We start from the raw sequence: 23,244 nt of genomic DNA on the forward strand, positions 1-23,244 counted from the left end.
GATGGCTTATAAGCTATGCACAGTAGCTTATTTTGCCAATAGCCTTCTGTGCCCTGACCGACAGTTGGACAAATAAACTACACAGCATAGTTACCCCCTCCCCTTTGCTGGGTCTCCTTTCTCTGCTCATGTACACCAAAAAGTGGGGAAGGCTCTAACTCCTTGAAAGTTTGCAGAAATGGGACAAAGTTTAATATACTAGTTCCCCTTATGGGAGCCACTACATGCAATACTGGATAAATGCGGGACTTTGCATTGTCATGGAAAAGTGAGGATTTATCCACCTGTGAAACAAACCTTATTCCTACCCCCCACTCTGCTGAGTTTAGAAGGGGTGGCCTGACTGGAACGGAGGAATTCTTACACTGCACCAAAAGAGGAGAGGGGCACCAACTCGTTGAAAGTTTGCAGGAATGGGATGAAGTTCCCTTATGGGGAGCCACTACTGGATAAATGCAGGACTTTGTATTGTCATGGAAAAGTGAGGGTTTATCCACACATGAAATGTTTTCGGAACTGCGCAGATGTGGTGGGACTTACTTGGAGTCGGACTCACAGCTGAATGTGGCAGGAAAACAAGTTTGCTTAGAGATCGCTTGAGAGGAGCAGAGCAGTGGCAGTGTTTTTGGCTACTCTTGTCAAGCGGCTGTATAGGCGAACTCTGTAACCCAGGCTGATGCAACAGAAGACATGCTAATCCACCATAGGTAAAATATTTTGCCAATAGCCTACTTTATATTTATTTGGGGGAAATAACCTGCTGTGGGTGTGAAAAGAGCTCACAGACAAAACTCTAAACTATCATGGATTAACTAAACCATTGTGGTTTATTTAATTCATCATGGGTTAATGTGTCATCCGAACCCAGTCATAGTATCGCAAAAGATAGCCTTTGGAAATTCATGTAACTTATCTTGAACCTGTTGGTTTCTTTGCTTCCAAAACTATTCCAGGAGATGTTCTGATTTTTTTAAAAAACTGTTCTGATTTTAACAAATTCCTAGAGATGATGGTTTCATGCCAGAATTTTATACCATGGGCTCCTTTCCACACAGGACCCATCTAGCATTCCTACCCCCATTTCAAGATCAAATTGCCGAACAGAAACACCTGACAGTCCACTTGCCAAAGGCTGCCAGAAAGGAATTAAGTTGGTGGTTGGAACCACTGAGGTTGGATAGGAGTCTTTTCCTCTCATTGCCAACCAGGCTCACAATAATGGCTGCCAGTCTCTGGCTGGAGAGTATACCTGGGCGACCAAGTCACTCAGGTGATGTGAAACTACAGAGAAAAATCCAACAGTATCAATTGGCTGGAACTGAGAGCAATCTACTTAACTCTCAGCTCAGGATCATGGAATCTCATGTGTTAATAATAATGGACAACACTGCTGCTAAAGCCTATGTGAACAAACAGAGTGGAACCTGCTCTCCATCCCTGAATTGTCTTGCAATAGAATTTGAGACTTTGGTAGAAGCTCATGTTCTCTCCATTTGGGCAGAACATCTTGCGGAAGTGAACGATCAGACAGCCGACTGGTGAGCCACACTTCCATAAGGGAGTCATAGAATCGTAGAATCATAGAATAGCAGAGTTGGAAGGGGCCTACAAGGCCATCGAGTCCAACCCCCTGCTCAATGCAGGAATCCACCCTAAAGCATCCCTGACAGATGGTTGTCCAGCTGCCTGCAGATGCGTACTCATTACACAGGTCTTCCGACAGGTGATGGAGCAGTTTGGTCTCCCAGTCGGAGATCTGTTTGCCACATTGGAGAAAGTACAGTTGGCAAAGTTCCTCGTGGATAAGCTATACACACAAATGCTCTGGAAGTAAGATGGCCTGTAGGGCTACTTTATGCATTCCCCAAAGTCATCCAAAGAATCAAAGAAGTTCAGCAAGTATCATTCTGATAGCCCCTCACTGGCCAAGATGACCCTGGTTTCCAGGCCTCCTGAACATAGCCAGTCAGGAGCCACAGCAATGGATCTATTGTTTCAGGGATCAGTTCTATATCCATGTCGGTGACTTTTCTAGTTGACAGCTTGTAAGCTGAAAGGCTGTGGCTAGAAAACTGGGTTATCCTCCAGAAATCCTTAGCACCTTCCTTTCCTCCAGATGAGCCTCTGGGGTTTCTTCTCTCAGGCCTAGCAAAAGAGCTAAGTACTAGTACCATTAAGAAACAGGCAGCAGCTTTAAATAGTGTGTTAAGTTACCATGGTAAGAAATCAGTCTTTTCTCATCCACATGTTCGGAGGTTTCTCAGAGGAGAAGCATTGCTGGTTGTTCATCAGTTCCTCACATGGAACCTCTATTGGGTTGTGGTTGCTGTTATGGGGAAACCTTTTGAGCCAGTAGAAAAGTGTTCTTTGGAACACCTCATCCTGAAAATGATTTTTGTACTGGTCATCATATCCACGCATAGGGTGTCTGGGGGCACTCTCATCAAGTCCTCAACTCTGCATTTTTCACAACAATAAGGTGGTGCTGTGGCCTGATCCTTCTTTTCTATTGAAGGTCAATTGTCTCTGTCATAAGTCCCAAGAAATTTCCCTTCAGTCATTTTGCCCTAATCGTGTTCATCCTAATGGAACTGGCATATTTTTGACGTTCACCAGGCCTTGCACTTTTACTTGGATAGATCAACATTGTTGCAATACTGGGTGCCCTTTCTTTGGGCCAGAATGACACACAAGCAACTGAGGGATGACTCAGAATGAAGCTGTGCATTGCAAGGAGCTCTCTGAATATCAAGAAAATGACACTTCACCTGCAACAGGGAGGCTTGGCATGGGAGAAATGATGCCAACACAATGTCCTGAGACAAATGAAATCGCAACACCACCTTTAAGAGAAAGGAAAAGTCCATTCCTTCCACTGGATCCTTGTGGAAGGTCAAATAAGATGGGTCATGATGTAGAGCACAAAACTCACCTGCTCCATGTGCTGAAGAGATGGTGAGGAAAGCCACTTTCGTGGTAAACAGACAGAGGTCAAATGTGGCCAGTGGTTCAAGGTGGTTAGCTGTCAATTGTGTAAGAACCCCCAATAGGCCCCATGCAGAACTGGGGCCAAGACAGATGGATAAAGGTTGGCTAGCCCCTCGAGGAAGCACTTGATATCTCAGTGTGAGCCACACCTAAGCTCTTCTCATGTTGAAACCAACTCTCAAAGAGCAAAGGAAGCTAAGAGGCACATCCTTTCTTTGAAATGCAGAAATTGTCACGACCCCATCCCCAAAGCACACTGATTGGAGAGCGCCTGGTATCATATGCACAATGATTAGAATGTGGAACAGTCATTCACTCAAATATCTGCCCCTGCTCATCATCATTTAGAGCAGGGGTGGGCAACTTATAGCCCTCCAGACGTTTTGGGCCACAACTCCCATCAGCCCTAATCAGCATAGCCAGTGGTAAAGGGTCATAGGCCAAGTTGCCCAATCCTGGTTTAGAGAAAAAACCTAAGGACAGTATTTGCAAAGGAAATAAGTCTGCTTTTCTGAAGTCCAAATCATGCCACAAAGCCTTGTGTGGGTCCGGATTTGGTTCTGGTCTTTTTAGAACCTCAGGGAGCAGTCCAAAGGAGTCCCGTTTGGTTCAGGCTCAGGCCAAATCCGATGCACATCCCTACTTGAAAACTACTGGGAATTAGCTTTCTAAGAGCTTAACACCATCTAAAATAGACCTATTTTCGCTCATCCAAAACTGGCTTTATTTAATATTTTGAGGACCAGCTGGTTTGCATTCTCTGCAATAGAGGTGGGCAGCGTGTGACCTTCCAGGAGTTTTGGCCTACATCTCCCATAATCCCTTCACCATTAGCTATGCTGGCTAGAGCTGATGGGAGTTGTGGCTGATCTGGTATCCTCCTGTCCTTGCTTCACATCATTAATTCTTCTGTCCTCTGGTTCATTTCCTTCTGCTTTTAAACATGCTACAGTCTCTCCCATTGTCAAAAAACCCACTCTTGATCGACTATCTCTGTCTAACTACCGACCTGTCTCTCTGTTGCCCCTTGTCTCAAAGATTCTGGAACGTGTGGTCTACTCTCGTTGTCTTGACTTTCTCTCTAGTAACTCTGCTCTGGATCCCTTTCAATCTGGATTCCGTCCTTTGCATTCCACTGAAACAGCCCTTACCAAGATCACCAATGATCTTCTCACTGCCAAGTCTAAGGGCCATTATTCCGTTCTTATTCTCCTTGATCTAACTGCGGCCTTTGACACGGTTGATCACGATCTTCTCTTAGATTCCCTCCATGACCTTGGACTCTGTGGCTCTGTCTATAACTGGTTCGCCTCCTATCTAGAGGGTCGCTCTTTCAGCGTGTCGGCTAACGGCAGCTCGTCCTCCTCTTTTCCCCTTTCAGTAGGGGTTCCGCAAGGCTCGGTGCTTGGCCCGTTGCTGTTTTCTTTATACATGCTGCCCTTGGGTGAGCTTATTCAATCTCATGGCCTCCAATATCACCTGTATGCCGATGATACACAATTATATCTTTCATCTCCGGAACTTTCTCCTGATGTCCACGATCGTATCTCGGCATGTCTTTCAGATATCTCAGCCTGGCTGCTTCATCGTCGTTTGAAACTTAATATGGCAAAAACTGAACTGCTTGTTTTTCCTCCTAAACCTTCTCCTCACCTCTCATTCTCTCTTACTGTCAACGATGTCACGCTTACTCCGGTCAAGGAAGCTTGTAGTCTTGGCCTTATATTTGATTCCTCGCTCTCCTTTATTCCTCATATCGAGGCAGTACCTAAATCCTGTCGTTTCTTCCTGTATAATATTGCCAGGATTCAACCATTTTTGTCTGTCTCTTCTGCCAAGACTCTCGTTCACGCACTGGTTATCTCTCGGTTGGACTACTGCAACCTTCTTCTCTCTGGCCTTCCCTCGTCTCACATCAGTCCGCTGGTCTCTGTCCACCACTCTGCCTCTAAGATCATCTTCTTGGCCCGCCGCTCTGACCATGTCACTCCACTTCTGAAATCTCTTCATTGGCTTCCAATTCACTCCAGAATCCAATATAAACTTCTCCTGTTGACCTTCAAAGCTTTTCACGGTCTAGCTCCTGCCTATCTCTCCTCTCTCATCTCACACTATTGCCCTGCTCGTGCTCTCCGCTCCTCTGATGCCATGCTTCTCGCCTGCCCAAGGACCTCCACTTCCCTTACTCGGCTTCGTCCTTTTTCTTCTGCTGCCCCTTACGCCTGGAATGCTCTTCCAGAACACTTGAGAACTACCAACTCAATCACAGCTTTTAAAACTCAGCTAAAAACTTTTCTTTTCCCTATAGCTTTTAAATATTGAGTTTGTTCTGACTCTATACTGTTAGCCTCACCCTACCCGGTGCCTGTTTACACTTCCCTGTGCCTGTTTGCATTCTCTTTCCCTCCTTACTGTTTACTACAACTTTATTAGATTGTAAGCCTATGCGGCAGGGTCTTGCTATTTACTGTGTAATCTGTACAGCACCATGTACATTGATGGTGCTATATAAATAAATAAATAAATAAATAAATAAATAAATAATAATAATAATAATAATAATAATAATAATAATAATAAGGGGCAGAAGTTGCCCACTCCTTCTCTACAGAAATCTGGGTGTAAGGCTGGAAATGCCTTCAAACTGGAAGAGTCACCATATGCTAGACACACAAAGCCTTTTTATTTATTTATTTATTTGTTTGTTTGTTTTATTACATTTATATACCGCCCCATAGCCGAAGCTCTCTGGGCAGTTTACAGAAGTTAAAAACAGTGAACATTAAAAACAAGTATCCAAAATTTAAAACCATCAAGAACATAAAAACAACAATATCCTTTTAAAACAATAATTCTGGGGGTCAGTTAAAAAAACACCTCAGCATATATTGTTAACTGCCTGGGAAAAGAGAAAAGTCTTGACCTGGTGCCGAAAAGATAATAATGTTGGTGCCGGGCGAGCCTCGTTAGGGAGATCATTCCATAATTGGGGGGCCACCACTGACCTTGTTGCCATACTCCGAGCTTCCCTCGGAGCAGGCACTCTGAAAAGGACCTTAATGTTGAGCACAGTGTATGGGTAGGTTCATGTTGGGAGAGGCGTTCCATCAGGTATTGTGGTCCCAAGCCATGAAAAGTTAAAAAGTCATGCTAGATGTTAATCAATGGCATCAAAGGCTCTGATAACAAGCTTTGACTGGACAAATGCATGAAACAATTGTACCACAACAAACTATGCATGGATTTTTGGTTGACTTTGTTTGAAATTGCTATATAATTGGTTTGCCTTTTTGTTTCTTTTTTTTAAAAAAAGCATGCCTTTAACCACACTTTTGAATGCTCATTTAGGAAAATGGTGAAGCTGTAAGTAGCTTGAAAGAATTACCAAAGAGTTTGGATGAACGAATAGCTGAGTTGAGCCGCCAGAGTGCAGAAGCACGTGGCAAATTGTTGTTGTTGACCAGTCAGCAGAAGTTATCCACATTCATCTCTGTGTCTCCACCAGTTTCACCAATTCTATCACCACCTGTAAACGTGATTGGTATGTACCCCAATATCGAAAGAAACTATCCTACTATCAGCTGTTGGCAATATAATAGATTATTTTGTGGATGGTAGTTGTCTTCATTTCAGCAACCTTTTTCTAATTTTTGTGTGTGTTGGGGGCGGGGGATTCTAGCTATTTCTCCATTTAGTATATGCTCAAAATACCAGCTCATCACTATAACACCTGAACATCTTCCAGTAATTCAGTAATCAAGGACTGGCATTCATGTTTTTTTCCTAGAGAATGGAAGAAGGACAATTGAGGTGTCTTCCCCGGTGGCAGAAACTCTGGATAGTTCTAAAGAAGATACGTTTTCCTCTGCCAGTGGGACTAGTGCAAGGAGGTAAAGATTTTCCTGTTTCTATATGCAGGATGGATGACATAATCTTTTAAAATGAAACTAAGAAATATAAAACTGCTAACTTGTAGTCTGAAGACTTGAGTGTGATCTCACAGTTTTAAGCTTTAGAAACAAGGTTGCAGACAGGTGTACTTGCTTGAGATGCCTTGACTTTTCTCTCAGCCTCTTGTAAGTGGTTTCCTATTTCTATTGTAGATATAATGGAAATTTAAGATGTTATGGAAATTTAAGATATAATTTATCTTAAATTTATTGAGCCAGGACGAAAGTCTGTTGAGCCCAGAATTGTTTTGCAACTGTTTATAGAAACTTTGATTTAGGTGAATTGCTAATGTATCATAGAATAGTAGAATTGGAAGGGGCCTATAAGGCCATCAAGTCCAACCCCCTGCTCAATACAGGAATCCACCTTAAAGCATTTGTGACATGGCTGTCCAGCTTGAAGGCCTCTAGTGTGAGAGCCCACAACCTCCCTTGGTAATTGGTTCCACTGTCGTACCGCTCTAACAATCAGGAAGTTTTTCCTGATGTCCAGCTGGAATCTGGCTTTCTGTAACTTGAGCGCATTAGTCCATGTTCTGCATTCTGGGATGATCAAGAAGAGATGCTGGCCCTCCTCTGTGTGACAACCTTTCAAGTATTTGAAGAGTGCTCTCATGTCTCCCCTCAGCCTTCTCTTCTCAAGGCTAGAGATGTAAAATTTCTGGAAATTTTGAAGCCATGGGGGGAGGGGGGATGTTTTTTTTTCTGGTTTTTTTTGGGGGGGGGAATTTGCGGGGAAATTGAAATAATGCAATATTAGCACTTCTTACAGATTGAAATTCACTTTGTTACTTTAGAAACATAAAACGTAATCATGTCCAAGTTGGTTAGACATAAAATTATTACATTTAGTATATTAAAAGTACAGTGTCTGAAAACAATTATTACAAACTGAATTTACTTTTTTTTTACTTTTTTGGTAACAAATGGAGCTACAAGCACCTGAATTGTAAGGAACCTCTTTGGTTTTGCCAGTTTATAAGGAGCAGGAAAAAAATAATTTAATACAACAACAGAGGAAACCATCAATATTAGTAACGAAAAAAATATTTATTTATCCACTAGTCCTCCACAGTGTCAAGCGGACAAAAAGCACCCATTTCCATAAAAACTGAGAAAAGGGGGAGATCAAGATTCAGTGAACATGCATGAAATTTAATCAGACTCATTTTCTGAGCTATAGCTATCTCTATCAGTTTCACTCTCTACTTCAGTGGCAATGCCCCCTATAGGCAGAAATGCATCTTGCTCTTGCATTTGAGAGTTGTAGTCTCAGTTTGCAACCTAGGACTTGCTTGTTCTTGGTGCACAGAAACTGTAATAATCTGACACTGTACATAGTTTTTAGAAATCATTCAGAGAAGTAAATATCTGAACCCTTGTCTTAAACATTTTATTCATCATGGTAAAATAAAACATCCCATAATCCATTATTTTCATTTCTTTCCATTTTTTCAATTTTTCAGGAAAAAAACAAAAAAGGCTTTGGGGAAAAAAACATTTTTTCCAGGCCTTCACATCTCTACTCAAGGCTAAACATATTCAGTTATTTCAGTCTCTCCTCATAGGGCTTTGTTTCCAGACCCCTGATCATCCTCGTTGCCCTCCTCTGAACACGCTCCAGCTTGTCTGCATCCTTCTTGGAGTGTGGTGCCCAGAACTGGACACAATACCCAAGATGAGGCCTAACCATTGCCAAATAGAAGGGAACTAGTACTTTGTGCAATTTGGAAGCTATACTTCTATTAATGCATCCAAAAATAGCATTTTGCTTTTTTTGCAGCCATATCACACTGTTGGCTCATATTTAGCTTCTGATCTACATCAATTCCAAGATCCTTCTCATTTGTAGTATTGCTGAGCCAAGTGTCCCCCATCTTGTAATTGTGCATTTGGTTTCTTTTTCCTAGGTGTAGAACTTGGCATGTATCCCTATTAAATTTCATTCTGTTGTTTTCAGTCCAGTGCTCCAGCCTATCAAGATCAATTTGAAGTTTGTTTCTGTCTTCCAGGGTATTAGCTATCCCACTCAATTTTGTGTCATCTGCAAATTTGATAAGCGTTCCCTGCACCTCCTCATCAAGTCATTAATAAAAATGTTGAAGAGCACTGGGCCCAGGACTGAGCCCTGCGGTACCCCACTCATTGCCTCCCCCCAGTTTGAGAAGGTACCGTTGATTAGCACTCTTTGAGTCAACTGTGAATCCACCTAATAGTTGTTCCACCTAGCCCACTATTAGCTAGTTTGCTAATCCAAATATCATGGGGCACTTTGTCAAAAGCTTTGCTGAAGTCAAGATATATTATGTCCACAGCATTCCCACAGTCCACAAGGGAGGTTACCCGATCAAAGAATGAGATCTGATTAGTCTGGCAGGACTTGTTCTTGACAAATCCAAGCTGGCTTCTAGTAATCACTGTATTGTTTTCAAGGTGCTTACAGGTTCACTTTATAATCTGCTCCAATTTTTCCTCAGAGTTCTCCTTTATCTCTTGTCTATCTTGACTTTAGCAAGCTAGCTCCATTAATGGGCATATGCCACTTTACAGAGTGAGAAACAAACATGTGACACAGGTAACAAGCACCAAAGCTCTTCAATACCCCAAAACCCTATCCTCCTGAGTCCCCCCCCCCCATTTTAACCATTCATGGGACCCACTGAAACTTTCTAATAACAGTACCTGAGGGCCAGTTACAAAAAATAGTTGCAAGAATAAATAGTAATGGTGGACATTAACCACCCTGATATATGCTTGGTAATGGTAGGATTGCTACTTAGCAAGGATGGTGAAATGTTGAACAGGTGAGAAAGAGTTAAGAGATGTTTTGCATCTTTCTTATCCCAAAGGGGAAACTATGCAGTCTTACTTAACTAGCAGAACTGGTGTGGGGTCAGGCTTGATAAGCAGTTGATCAGGAGACGCTTAGGAGTTCAGGACCAGACAAACTGCATTGGAAAATTTGTGAGGTGTCACAGGATTGGAGACCATCAAATGTCCCTATCTTCAAAAATGTGAAACTACAGATCAGTTAGTCTGTCTTCGATACCAGGGAAGATCTGAGATGTATCCCGCCCTGAGATCCTAGTGATATAGGGCGGGATACAAATGTTTTAAATAAATAAATAAGTGTCTTGATTGTTATGTTGGGATTAGGCTGGCAAATCCATTCTGGCTTCTGTTTTGATCAGGTTACTGACTTAGTGGGTTGTGGGAAGAATGTGGGCTCTAATTTATATTGATTTCAGCAAAGCATTTGACTAAGTACACCATGGTATTTTGGCGAGCAGACTCATGAAATTCAAGCAAAATGATAGTATAGTTAAGTGGATTCACAGCTGGTTGGAAATTATATTCTGAGAGTACTCATCAATGGTTCCTCATCAAATTAGAGGGTGGTTTCAATTGAGGTGCTGTAGGGCTCTCTCCTGGGTGGGTGCTCTTCATCGTTTTTATCAGTGACTTTGATGAAGAGGTGGAGGCAATCCTTATCAAATTTGTAGATGACACAAAGCTGGGAAGAATAGCTGACACCTCTGAAAACAGGAATAAAATTAAAAAATGACCTTGATAGTAAACTGAGCCAGAATAATATTCAACAGAGGCAAATGTTAGTAGAAACATCTTGATGTTAAAAAGCAGTTCAGTAATGGAACTAATTATTAAAAGGAGTGATCAGCTCTCCCTTACTGGAGGTCTTGAAACAAAGACTACGCTGTAATCTGTTGTGGGATCTCTAGCTCTGGATTTCCTGAATCATGCAGGGTGTTAGACTATTTGGCCTACAAAACTCCTCCCAGTTCTCAAATTCTGTGAAAAAAAATAAGGGGGCTAGGCTCCTTCCAGCTCCCATATAATTTGAGCACTGGTGTTGAATTCTATGTGCCTCCTGTGCACTCGCCACTTTGCTAAATAACCCAGGTTCCTGAGTTATTAGTCTTGGAACCTGAACCAGGCATTCTGGATTGTTGAGGGTTAAACAACCCAAAGCTTGAACCTATGATTTTGTTTTAGGTTAAAACTCTGGGTTGTTTAACCCTCAACAACCCAGAGTGTTGGATTTGGACATCATGAGACATTCCTAGGTTGTTTAGAAAAACAGAAGTGATGAATGGCCAAGAGGCAGTGCACTCACTTACTCCTGTGTGGTCCCTGCCGATGAATGGGTTGTTTAACTCATGAGTTGACGTTAGGTGCGAACCAGGTCTTAGTCATCCCTGTCTTTATTTCTCTTTTCAATCGCCCCTTCTTTTTTTATTTATATGTATATCTGTTAAAAAGCCATTTAGAATGATAAAACCTTAAAACAATAAAAACAAGAACATGAAAAGCATCTAAAACATTAAGAGCAGTATCCAATATTAATCCTTCTTCGAGTAGACCCATTGAAAGGAATACATTGGATACTGCCCTAAAACTACATATTTTAAAATACTAAAGGCGAAGTGACGCAATTGCAGTTCCTGGGGGCAACATCTTCCCTCTGGTGCCCTCCCAAACATGACCCTGCCATAGAATGAGTTTTCCCCCCTACAAGGCTCAGTTTTCGTATGAATATGAGTGTAATTTACTCCATTGGAAACTTGTTTGATGATCTCCTTAAATTTCATCACATTTTCTTTTCTAATCTGATTGACCATGCATGGTAACTGGATTGGGGGTTTTCCTGCCCAGGAGAGACTGCTGTTTTCGTCTTCCTTTTCAAGTTTCTCTTCTATCACTAATTGAGAAGAAATGTTTCTTACCTGTATGTGCTTCCATTGTGTTTGGTAAGAGGACACGCTGAAGCTGTGGGAAAACGTAATTATGGATATGTTCTGGAGCTGAAGACCCACTCCTTCTTTTATCCTTGACGGGCTGCTTCCTCTCTTTCCCTCTGCCACCTTCACGGTGCCTTATACACAGTCAGATATCTGGTCCATTGAGCCCAGTTGTGTTTGCTCCAGTTAGTGGAGGCTTTCCAAGACTTTGGACAGAGATTTTTCTCAGTGTTGCTCTTTGTGATACCAGGGATTGAACCTGGAACCTTCTGCATGCAAAATGTTTTCTGTCTAAAGCATTTTTTTTTATCCTGCCTTTTGACAACTAGGTCTCCAAAGCAGCTTGCAATATGAGATATTACAATACTAATAAAATATCACAAAAATTCAGAGTTGAACAAATCCACTAAGCACATCAGCAACAATGCATCGTAATCAAAAAATAGTGATCTGGTCTGCCACTGAAATGTGGGACCTCCCAACTCTTTTTGTTCTCTGAAATGTCTTGCTCTGATAGGGAGGAGCTGTGGTTTACCCATTAGATAGAGGCAATAATCAGCGTGGACCTGGATGGGGACAATCCAAGAGAAGAACAAATTCCTCCCCCCCCACCCCACTTTTCTGCCATTTATTCCCACAGATCTACAGGAGTGTCAAGTCAGGTGTGTTTACCATCAAGCACCTCGATGAGAAATATACAGTTGACATATGGCAGTCACAGGATAGCAGTAAGTGTTCCTTGGATAAAGCTATGTGCATCCAGGGTTTGCGATGTTCAGGAGTGAGTGCGGAACCTTATGAAGTCAAAACTGCATCATTGATGCACTAAAGGGAGGTATCAGGAGGCTTGGTGGAATATTGAAGTTTGCAGAAGTAAACTTAGATTCCCAGTCAAAACTCCCCCCCTACCTCCCGGTGCTGGACTACTGTATTTTCATGCATATCATAAGTCATTCCCTTCACTTCTGAGGCCACGATGTCAGTCTCCATGGACTGAGGGGAATGGGCAGAAACTCTTCTGAGCATGCTCACTGTGCTGCGACAGAAGGGGTTCCTGCCCCAAGCACCTCAGCTCTAGAAGTTTCTTGACGGTGCTCCGCGCAGGCGCAGAGCCCATATATGAAAGCGCAAGTGACCACTCGAAGAACTCCAGTTACAGCTAAGCAACCTGTCTTTCTACTCTCTACTATTAAGGCAAAAAGATTAAAGAAGAAATGCAATTCACCCTTTTCTCTATTCCTGCAGTCTGAAAAACAAAGAGAAGAAGGCTGGTTTGCCTTGTCAACGCACATTGGATAGCCCTGAACTCAGTGATATGTATACAATCGTGTGTTTAAATTGTTTTCATGCCATTTTTGTAAAGTTTAAGAGTCCTTTCTGCCAGTACTTGGAAATGTCAGTGATGCTAATTGTACTGTGCTCGTTCCAGATCTGTGGTTATGTACTTCTCAGTAAGAGTTCATGTCCATATTGCAGAACGCTTGTGTCAGACTCATTTTCATATATGCAGTCTGCAGCATGGTAGCCACTTGAAAGCACAGCAGTGTGAAAGCAGCTGTCGGTAGCAAATCTGTTGAACAGCTCTTCATGGTATTGCTTTGACTTTAACCACAATCTCATTGTTGTAACATTCAAGCAGCTTTTCACACTGTAAGCCACACGTTTGAGTCAGGCCTTGGTAGCCATTGCTGCCTTTGCCAATCAAAATGGCTCCTTGAGGTGTCTGCAATTATTTGATTGTAATTTCTGGAATGTTCAGCATTGCATAATAGAGGAAAATCTAATTGAGAAATGCTGAATGCAACAAACAAGAGACTTCGCATGTTTTAACCCTTGTAATGCCACTGGAAAAATACTTGTTGGAAATAAAGCAGATTCTTCCCTGTGGCACCAATTATTGGCTTCTAGAAGGGACATTCTATCACATAAGGCAAATTCCTGGAGTGGAGTTGGTAACTTTTTGGGTCCAGTTAAATGATCGATCATGACACTCTTTCCTGGCACAAGCCTTACAGTCCCATCTGTTGCTTTCAGAAACTGACCTGTGTTAAAGCACAGCAAATTTCCTGTTGTTCTCCCTAGCTTCCTTCAGCAACATGCCACCTTTATTTGATACACATGCAGAAACCATTCAACTTGGCAAGTAGGAGAATTCCTGGAGGGCACTAGGGCAAACAATCCTCCTAAATCTTGATAGATAGATAGATAGATAGATAGATAGATAGATAGATAGATTAAAAGAGAGAAAAGATTGTTCCTGTAGCTTTCTCTGACTTTTTGGAGAGGAGGCACCCATCCTGTTCTCTGGCTTAATGGGTGTTGATTTGGTCATACTGGCTAATCAGCTTCCCATGATGATTTTAAAAAATACACTCTGTGGCTGCCCAGCAACCAATAGTGTAGCACTGCAGGTCACCTCCAGCTGTATACTGAACTGCAGAATGTGACTTTTGGAGAGGGATGAGGCAAGCAGCATGGCATGGTGATGGTCTGTCTCTTTGAATTTAATGAATATAAAGGAAAAAGTCGAGGAGGAGGAGAATTCAGCTAGGCCTCCCCCCAACCCAGAATTAGTAGTAGTAGCACTAAGCAGGAAATGTTAAAATTATTCATGCGTGCAAAATGGAATTATCAACTCCCGAGAAAGGAAAGTTTTCCATCTCAGAGAGGCCTTTAAACCTATCTAATCTACTTGAAAAATAATATCATTTTTAAAGCCCAGATTATTTTTTAAAAATAATTTTCTTCTTTATGCATCGAAATTAATTCCCTTTGGGGTCTGTTTTTTTTTAATGTATCCTCTGGACTCTGTAATAGATGATGCTTCGCTTGTCCTCTGCAGTCTAAAAAAAAGCAGTCATCCTTTTTATTTCCCCCCAACCTCCACGCTTAGCTGTGAAAGAGTGGAACCTCAGCGGGAATTATTTCTGAGTTGACATGTTTACCGGGCTGATCTCAGAGCGGATGTGGAGATTTCCAAAGAACAGAAGTTATCTCAAAGTGCAGGCTCATTTGGGGGAAAACAAAGCAGCTTTTACACTCATTAACCCTTTAGCAAACCTTTGGGTAGGTGCAGCTTCAGAACAATAGCCTCCCTCACCCCTTTTAGAATTGCAGTGTAAGTCAATAAGAATTATTTATGCGAACCGCACAGAGAGCTTCGGTTATGGGGCGATATACAAATGCAATAAATAATAATAATAACTACTGAGTTGACATGTTTAGCCAGCTGTTTTCAGGTCAGAAGTGGAGATTTCAAAGGAACAACAGTCATCCCAAAGTACAAGCATTAACACCTGTGCAATAGCGGTAATGTAAAACTTGAATGCACCCCTAGGCACGCCCACCATACTAAGCTGAATTTATTTTGGGGAATTGGGGCAATGCTTCACATTGAAGCTGCAGCAGGAAGAAAATCTATCACAAAATGCCTTTACAAAAAATGTGGTTTTCAGGCATGTGTCACGAAAGTTTCTGAGATGCAGCAGCTCTGGAGTAAATTGCTCTTGTTGATAGGCCCTATGTCACTGTCCCACCAAATCAGCTGTATGAAAGCTTATACACACAAAGCTTATAGCTAAACAAGCCCCAATACATAATTCAACTAGGTATTGAAAGCTGGGTGAATCCTAACGTTTGACTTTTCAGAATGGACATTGCCAGATACCCTGCTAGCATGCTTCATTGGGAAGGCAGAGGTGCTTTATTAAATACTGTTATATGAGTTCACAAATGAACACGGAACATTAAACACGAGCAGGATGTGAAAGATTGACAGTACCCAAGTGGATGGGAAAATATGATAAGAGTGTATACAGAATGGACAAAGACAGACTACTTGGCTTAATTTTGATGGTCTTTATTGTTCAAAAGCTTGCAAGCACTTTTCTAGGAATAAAATGCAAGGCAAACATGGGCTATCGTCTCACATGGTTTGTTTTTGCTGTCTCTAATTCAATCATCAAAGAGGAGAAGCATGAAAAGAGCCTCTCACGTTTCTACTATCCTATTGTCGAGTATTTTTCCCTTCTTTCTGCTGCATCCACGTACAGTGAAGAATTCATGTGATGAAAGCAGTAAGAGCTTCCCTTCGCAGGTGGCTTGTGACTAGCTGTTGAAGTTCCTAATAGTGATTGTACATATTATGGTATTTCCTCTCTGAAAGAAGAAGTTAAATGAAATACAACCTTGTAAACAAGCCCAGTAAAGTTATTAGCATAAATTTTTACCACCCAACCTGCCCCCATATGGTTATGTACTAATATAGGCACTGTACTAATATAGGCACTAAGAAAATGGATTTTCCTAGTGCTTTCCTGCTTGGTCCCCTACAGAAGATTCTTTTTACAGGTAAGAAGGCACATTGCTGTTTTCAAGCCTGATATGAGATGTGGGTGTTCTCAGAACTGTGCTAAGGTGTCTCTCAACCTGAGCTGAAATGGAAGAAACAAGATGACAATACAGTGTACTCTCCAGATTACCAATGTACTCAAGCTGAACTGGTTACTTCTGCCTTATAAAACCACAAGAGATCTAGGTTTTCTGAAATTCTACTGTTAGGAATTTCAGAAAACCAGTAAGAGCTATAAAGTGAACCAAAGAGCATGCAAACACGTGCATGATTTTATTCACTTATTTTTAAAATCTTGAGATTAAGGTTGCATCCTACCCATTCTTACTAGAAGGTAAATCCCATTAAATGCAATGTACTTTATTTCTAAGAATATGTATTTAGATTTGAGGTGTGGATCTGCGTTAAACAAAATGAGGGTAATTTTGCGCCAGGATATAATTTACACCTTGACATCTTTTATTCAATTCAATTCAGCATAGCCAGTGGTCAGAGATGGTGGAGGTTGTAGTTCAACAACTTCTGGAGGGCAACAATTCCTACACCTGTTTCAGGCAGAAAAGAAAGAAAATGCTAACTTAACGAGAACCAAGTAATTACCAACATGGGGATGGATGTTGCCTCCTAGCTCCTTCATTGCTGGAGAACATCCCATTAATTTGATGAATTACGTTTTTTGTTTCTGAGCATGCACACTTCTTCCCTGAGAAAGTGTGAAGAGAGAGTAAGATGGTTCCTTCACGCTGGGAAGGCTAAGGTGATTCAGAAGAGACAGTGGCTTCTTGGTCTGGCATGTCTCTAGCTTGCTTCCAGGAGGGCAGGAGAGGGATCAAGTAAAGTCAAAAATTTACAGTGGGTCTGTAAACCCTTGTGGCAGATAGAGACATGTTGTCTTGCATATACATTAGATCTTAAGCATGCATGTACTCTTGAGAACAGGAAGGTGTGCTGCTCTAGAAAGCCAAGAGCTGGAAGCTAGTCTTTTATTATATATAAATAATGGTGGTCAAATGCCATTTGTGGACAATTGGAAACCTCATATGCCCAAATCAAATACACATTATTTACTGAAGAGTTCCTGTCCTTGAAAGGAAGGTCATGCTGCAGGGAAGAAATTCTGAACTTTAGAGATTAGAGTTGAAGGATCGAATCAAGCATGCTTTTAAATATTTGGGAGGAAAGTATTCACTGATAAGAAGAAGACATACTGCACTTCTATGTAACAGAGACCAAAAGGAACTCAATTTCTACCAAGTTAAATTTGCTCCAATATGCAACCCTCCGGACACCTTGCACCTTAACAACGAAGCTTTTAAGGCTTCATTTGTCCTTGGGTGCATGATAAAGGAGCATGCCCTGCCTTGAATACAAGAGGCATCAGACTGTTATATGATTCAATAAGAACCTGTAGCAACAAATCACTAACTTGGGACTTTATGGATGGATCTAACAGGTCTGTTGAGCACGTCTTCCTCTTCAATGTGACATGTGTAAATCTCATGGAGCAATACAGGGTATTTCAAGATGGACACCACCCTATGAGACCCATCGCGCTTTTCTTCCAGGATTTCGGTTGTGGAGTAGCTGGACAGATCCTCTTCCTTGCGGTTACGCCAGGTTACCTTTGGCATGTGGTACCAGCCTGCTGAGATGCACTTTGCTACAAGTGTATCATTGACTGTGCTGAACTGCACCTGTGGCTCTTCAGCATCTAATTATGATGGGTGAAAAACAAAGCAATTAGTCAACCAAATTACAACTTGGTAATAATTGCTCTTGGGTTTGACGCAAGTAAGAGTTTTTTTTAAAAAAATGGGTACATTACAGTGACATTTCACTTAGTATTAATAATAGACAGTGATAAAAAAAAAATATCAGCCAAACCCACCCAGTGGCATTCTTGATTTCCAAACAATATCTTGAATTTCTGAAGGAGAAATAAATAAAGGGACATACTGGGTGAGAGGGTTATTCAAACACATGTCATTTTAGCAAAACTCATCATGAAAGTGCCTCATTCACTTAATTAGCCTATTTCTGGTCAGCATCTATATTCATGCTGTACTTTTTGTGGTTTGTCAATCTTTTTGTGACCTATCCCCAAATTGTTGTATCTCTTTAATCCTTACTGAGCATAATTCCTACCCAGCCCCCTCTGTTGTCTGTTTCTCACATATGAAGGTCTTCATATTATAAATACCTTCTCAGGAAAAGGAGTTTCTCCAGACAGCTGGACAACCATCTGTCAGGGATGCTTTAAGGTGGATTCCTGCATTGAGCAGGGGGTTGGACTCGATGGCCTTATAGGCCCCTTCCAACTCTACTATTTTATGATTCTATGACAATTTCCTCAAAATGCATCCAGACCTTTCCCCCCACAACTATTACAGCTGGGCTACCAGCTCCTGAACTCATTTTCTGCATCTAATTTGATTAATGCATTTCAATCCTACAAAAAGTTCAGATCATCATACATCGTGGTTCATTGTAACTCATCCTGGAAAAACAACTTTGGTACAATAATGATAAATAAATCAAAATCTTTTATTACATTTCCATATGCACTCTAAAATACACAATATACTAATAGTGAACTTGGTGGTCCAGGACCTAGCAGCAGGGAAATAAATAAATAGGGAAAATAGCCAATAAAGCTGGAGGATATCATTACCCTCCAGAAGGCACAGAATGTTGAGGGCAGTTAAACATTAATTGGGAGTCAGAGGGAGGGTTGCGGGGAGAAACTGGCCTTACTGAGCCCATAACAATTAAAGGACACTGGAGGGTTGAGTAGGGCAGATTGAGGCACGTCTCACAAGCACAATTCCCACCCATCTGTTCTAGGACGCTATAAACTAGGAGTGCTGAAGAGGATTTATTAGGATTGGAGGAATGATGGTCTCTCCAGTCCTAATAAATTGCTCTGGTAAAGCCTCTCACTGCAAAGGAGTAAGACCCCTAAAAACTAAAAGTATCCTGGAATTGATGGTGGAATGAAAATATGATGTGCACCATGAGGTACATATTTCCAAACCCAAATACTACCTTGTCCTGTGCCACTCAGATTCTGAGCTAGATGGCAGATTCCTGCTCACCTAACCCCAAACCTGTTCCTAATATTCATGTTGTGTTAGCAATGATGCAATCATCACGATCACGTCCAAGTCAATTTCACATACCTTTTATGAATATTAGAGTTGGCTTCATGGCACTATGAATTCTCCTAGAAAGTTGATGCGGATATACTATCTCATAGGGATGAATTCATTTTCAGGGAAGGTCTGGGGGGTAGGAGATTTGTTCCAGTGGTGGGGGGCCCTGAAGGCAAAGGGGCTGGTAACAACAATACAAAAAAATAATAATCCAGCACATTAAAGCTTAAAGCTCTTATTGCTAGTAACGAACTCTTAGGAGGGGCATTTCAAACTTTTATAGTGGAGGAAAACTGCACAAAAGCTGGAAGGTCACCAATGAGGAACAGAGGGTGGGCTCTGCCCCCCACCCCAAACCCATTTCTAAACAAACTAAATCCTGAGTTCAGTACTAGAACCTCTGAAAGTTCTCACCATTTGGAAGAAGAATGGACACTTGAAGTTGGAATGCAGGGATGGTCCTTATTTTCTAGTACTTGTTCCTGTTAAATCACTGCCCCTGTTCTTGAATCTATTTTAGCTTTCAGGGAGATTTTGAAGATAACTTTTGAAAAATGTTGGTAGAGGTGTGCTTGCTTCCCTTCCTAATGATGCCAACTGTATTTGAGTTGCAGCAAATCTGTAATAAATACCTAATATCCATTGTGAGACTGAACATTGTATTAAAATTGTATTATTGGGGTTTTACCAAAAGGAATTAGAAAATACTAATACATGCTGTTACAGCAATCTGCAGGCAGGATAGAATGTTTCAGAATAAGGATATAGTAGACTGCAGAAAGAAAAGAGCCTTCAGCCATGTGTAAAGGAGATTCATGTAATGTTCGTGGAACAGGGATATTAGAAGTACAATTTCTTTCCCCCCATTTTTTTCAGTGCATTATTGCAGGATATACAAAGGTTCTTACCTTCCACAATGAGTTTCATTTTTTTCTCTCCTCTGCCCCTTGCATTACTGGCCTTACATATGTACACGGCCTCATCAGAAAACTGAACTTGCTCCAGCATGAGTGACAGGCTGCCCTCAGGAATCTCCTCCTCATCTACCCAGACTCTTCCCTCATATAGTGAATTCCGCTCCTCCACCTGTTCCTTGTTGTCACTAAAACTGTATATCATCTTTGGATAAAATTGGTAAAAATCCTGAAGCCCAACAAAAAATTTGTAAAATTCTTTATCTTCTACTTCATGTTCTTCCTTTATATCTTCCCTCTCCCAGGTGAAGGACAAGCCATCTGTGCTATCCACAAAGGAGAAGTGGCAGGGCAGAGAAGTGTTGTCGAAGGGCCGCACCTTGAATTCATCCATGGCATCTATGTAATGGAACAGCCAACAAATGCTTACTTATGAATGCTGTTTTTCAATCAATCAAGAAGGCATTTTCTTGAATGTAACCTTTGCCATGAACTGCCTAGGTGGCCTCAGACAAACCATTCTCTGTCTCAACCTCCACCTCCACCTCCACCCCACATCTGTAGGTAGACTTGTTGTAAGGAGTTTAAAGTAGAACATATCTGAAGCACTTTGAACATTTAAAAATACTATATATGTACTAAGTTGTATTATTATTGCACACTGCCCTGTTGCTAAACTCTTGTCTTTCTAATGTAGCTCTCCTACACAGTGGGTCTTTTCAGACACACCTGTAGGGCGGGTGGGTAGATAGGGGAACCACAGAGATGGGAGCAGTAATGGAACCACAACAAGCAGGCCCCCCACACAAATGGGAACCATGCCGCTCCCCATGGTTCTGCTACCCTCTCTGCTGTGGCTTACCTCCACATGGTTTAACTATGCATCCCACCATCCTTTGTGCCTCAAATGTGTGGTGGGCAATCACTCTGTTTTGAAAATGGGGGAAATGGCTGTGGTCTATAAAAGATGTCCACGGCAGCAAGAGCATCTTCTCTATGGTCGCTGCCATTTTTTGTATTTTCACTGGAACAGGACCAAAAATCCACAGGGATCCCTTCATACGACATGAAAACCACTGCAGACGCCCACTTACCATCTTGCAGAAGATGGTTAGCAGGTGTGGTTACTTGATCCACAGTAATCAGGGCGACCTTACCAAGCTTATTCTCCTACATACACTAAAGCTTAGGCCGAATTTGTTCTCCCAACACAGGGAATATGAGGAGTGCAAGCAGGGTGGAGTGTCAAAATGTGCTGGTCCACTTCAGCTGTATGGAAACCAAAGCAATGCTGCAAATGAATAGTTTTCTTTCTCAGGACTGAACCTGCCTATTATCCACACAGTTTCAAGCATTTGCAAGTCCCCAGTGCCTTCCAACAATTTCTTGCCTATTGCCATGAGTGTTTATAAAATTTTATTACTGATTCTGTCATGTCCATATCACTACATACAACTAGAAATATACCCACAATAAAAACACAATTCCACCAGCAAAATACTAGTGAATAAAAGACATCTTACTTACTATCATTTAAACAAACACACACACACACACCATATTACTAATTCAGATAGTAGAAGACAAGAGAAGAAACATGATACTTACCAACATGATAGATAAGCAATGTGAGCAGCAAGGGGTAGATGACAACTGCAATGGAAGCCATCCTTATGTAAAGCAAAATGTAAAGAGCTGTGGATAAGAGCCCCCAAGCCCACCAAACTCCAGGGTTCTTACACCAGTGTGTGCCACCTTCTGTCAGCAAGGGCTGACTTCTCAGTTAGTGACTCCTTCTAACAGCTGCATCACTGAGTTCCCTGGTCCCTGTGCTCCAGCACAGCATGTCTTAATTCCAGGAGGACAAATAATGAGTTGCATATCATTAGAACAGCTCAGATGTGTCTTCAGTTTGAGCTTGTATATACTTTTACTTTTGTATAGCTCTGTAGAACTTCACTCTTTAAAAACAAGGGAGGTGTTCCATCTCCTTAGTCAAGAATTTCCTATCAAGATGCATATGGCCGTAACGCAAATGAATATATTTAACTATGCTCAGAATGGGAAGGGGAAACTTTCTGCTTACTTGGCAGATGTGTTGATTTTGCTCTGTTGTGGAAGCGGGCAAGGATGTAGGGGTAGGACAGCCATGGATGAGGACTTAAAAGGAACAACTTTATAGTTGCAGCAGACAGAGTAGTCCAGTCTGGAGCCTTCTGCTTCTCCTATGGCCATCTGGCAAGAACCAGGCAGGTCCACAGGAAGGTGGAGTCATTTAAAATAAAAAAAGTAGCTAAAGCTTCACCCCATGTACCTGTTTCCCTTGAATTATTCCCTACAGCGCTAAGCTGTTGGCATTGTTGCTAAATCACACCCCGGGTGGCAGCGCTCCTAATATCCTTTGTAAAGGGTTTAAGGGGGGAAATGTAAAAAAATCATTAAAAATCAATGGATGACCCAATCCGATTCACATTTGGTATGCTTAAAGCTCTCCTTAATATCTATTACTGTGCCCATTTTGAAGTCTTTATCTTTAAAGCTTACACAGATGTAAGCATTTGTTTAATTCATATCAAATCCTGCTCCTGTGCCCCAGTGGCTGCTCGGAAAACACACTCAGAAACTAGTAGCAAAATAGGGTGGGTCTTTTGCCTTTGAAGCACAATTAAAGCAGGATGCATGGGAGTACTTCACAGTCAAAGCATATTATAAACTGAAAAACTTCAGAGTACACAATAAAAGCAGATTATAAGCTGGAAAACTTCGGAGTCCTTTGCACGCAATTTGCAGTGATTGCACAGTATAACAATGGTGTGATAAAGCTCCTGGACAGCCTCTGTGTTCACCTAGCCGACTTACCTTTTGGTGGGTGGGAAGGGAAGGAGAGGTCATAGGATTCTATACATCCTGGCCTCTCCTTTCCCCTCTCCACTCACCAGGCTGTCCCCTGCTTCTTCCTCCTGCTCTCTCTTATCCTTGGGGAAGCATGGGAGATTATAGAGCTGTAGGTAGTTCAATGTAACAGCAGAGGCAACAGCCATTTTGTTGTGAACATTATCTTTTACGTCTCTTCAAAACGGAAATGGTTGGTTTCAGGTCAAAGTAGATGGGATACAGGCGACACATATC

The 23,244-nt window shown here is 41.7% G+C and overlaps 2 protein-coding genes across 7 annotated transcripts in view; one reads left to right on the top strand and one right to left on the bottom strand.

Moving 5' to 3' along the window:
- SPICE1 (spindle and centriole associated protein 1) overlaps positions 1-15,614 on the top strand; it is a 52,029-nt gene extending 36,415 nt beyond the window's left edge. For all 6 annotated transcript variants that reach the window (XM_063128903.1, XM_063128900.1, XM_063128902.1 and 3 more), the window contains 4 exons: positions 6,337-6,529; positions 6,776-6,878; positions 12,339-12,426; positions 12,944-15,614. In XM_063128903.1, coding sequence (XP_062984973.1) covers positions 6,337-6,529; positions 6,776-6,878; positions 12,339-12,426; positions 12,944-12,997 — 438 coding nt within the window. In that variant the 3' untranslated portion in view covers positions 12,998-15,614. The remainder of the gene's footprint in view (positions 1-6,336; positions 6,530-6,775; positions 6,879-12,338; positions 12,427-12,943) is intronic.
- A 7-nt stretch (positions 15,615-15,621) lies between these two features.
- Positions 15,622-21,755, bottom strand: LOC134400132 (butyrophilin subfamily 2 member A2-like). Its single transcript, XM_063128421.1, has 4 exons — positions 21,724-21,755; positions 20,110-20,514; positions 17,476-17,760; positions 15,622-15,856 (listed from the first exon to the last, which is right to left on the bottom strand). Exons 2-4 carry the CDS (start codon positions 20,507-20,509, stop codon positions 15,822-15,824), a joined length of 720 nt encoding a protein of 239 aa, XP_062984491.1. The 5' UTR covers positions 20,510-20,514; positions 21,724-21,755; the 3' UTR covers positions 15,622-15,821.
- Positions 21,756-23,244: the final 1,489 nt, after the last annotated feature.

Source organism: Elgaria multicarinata, chromosome 6 (genome assembly GCF_023053635.1).
Source record: "Elgaria multicarinata webbii isolate HBS135686 ecotype San Diego chromosome 6, rElgMul1.1.pri, whole genome shotgun sequence".
Lineage (NCBI taxonomy): Eukaryota > Metazoa > Chordata > Lepidosauria > Squamata > Anguidae > Elgaria > Elgaria multicarinata.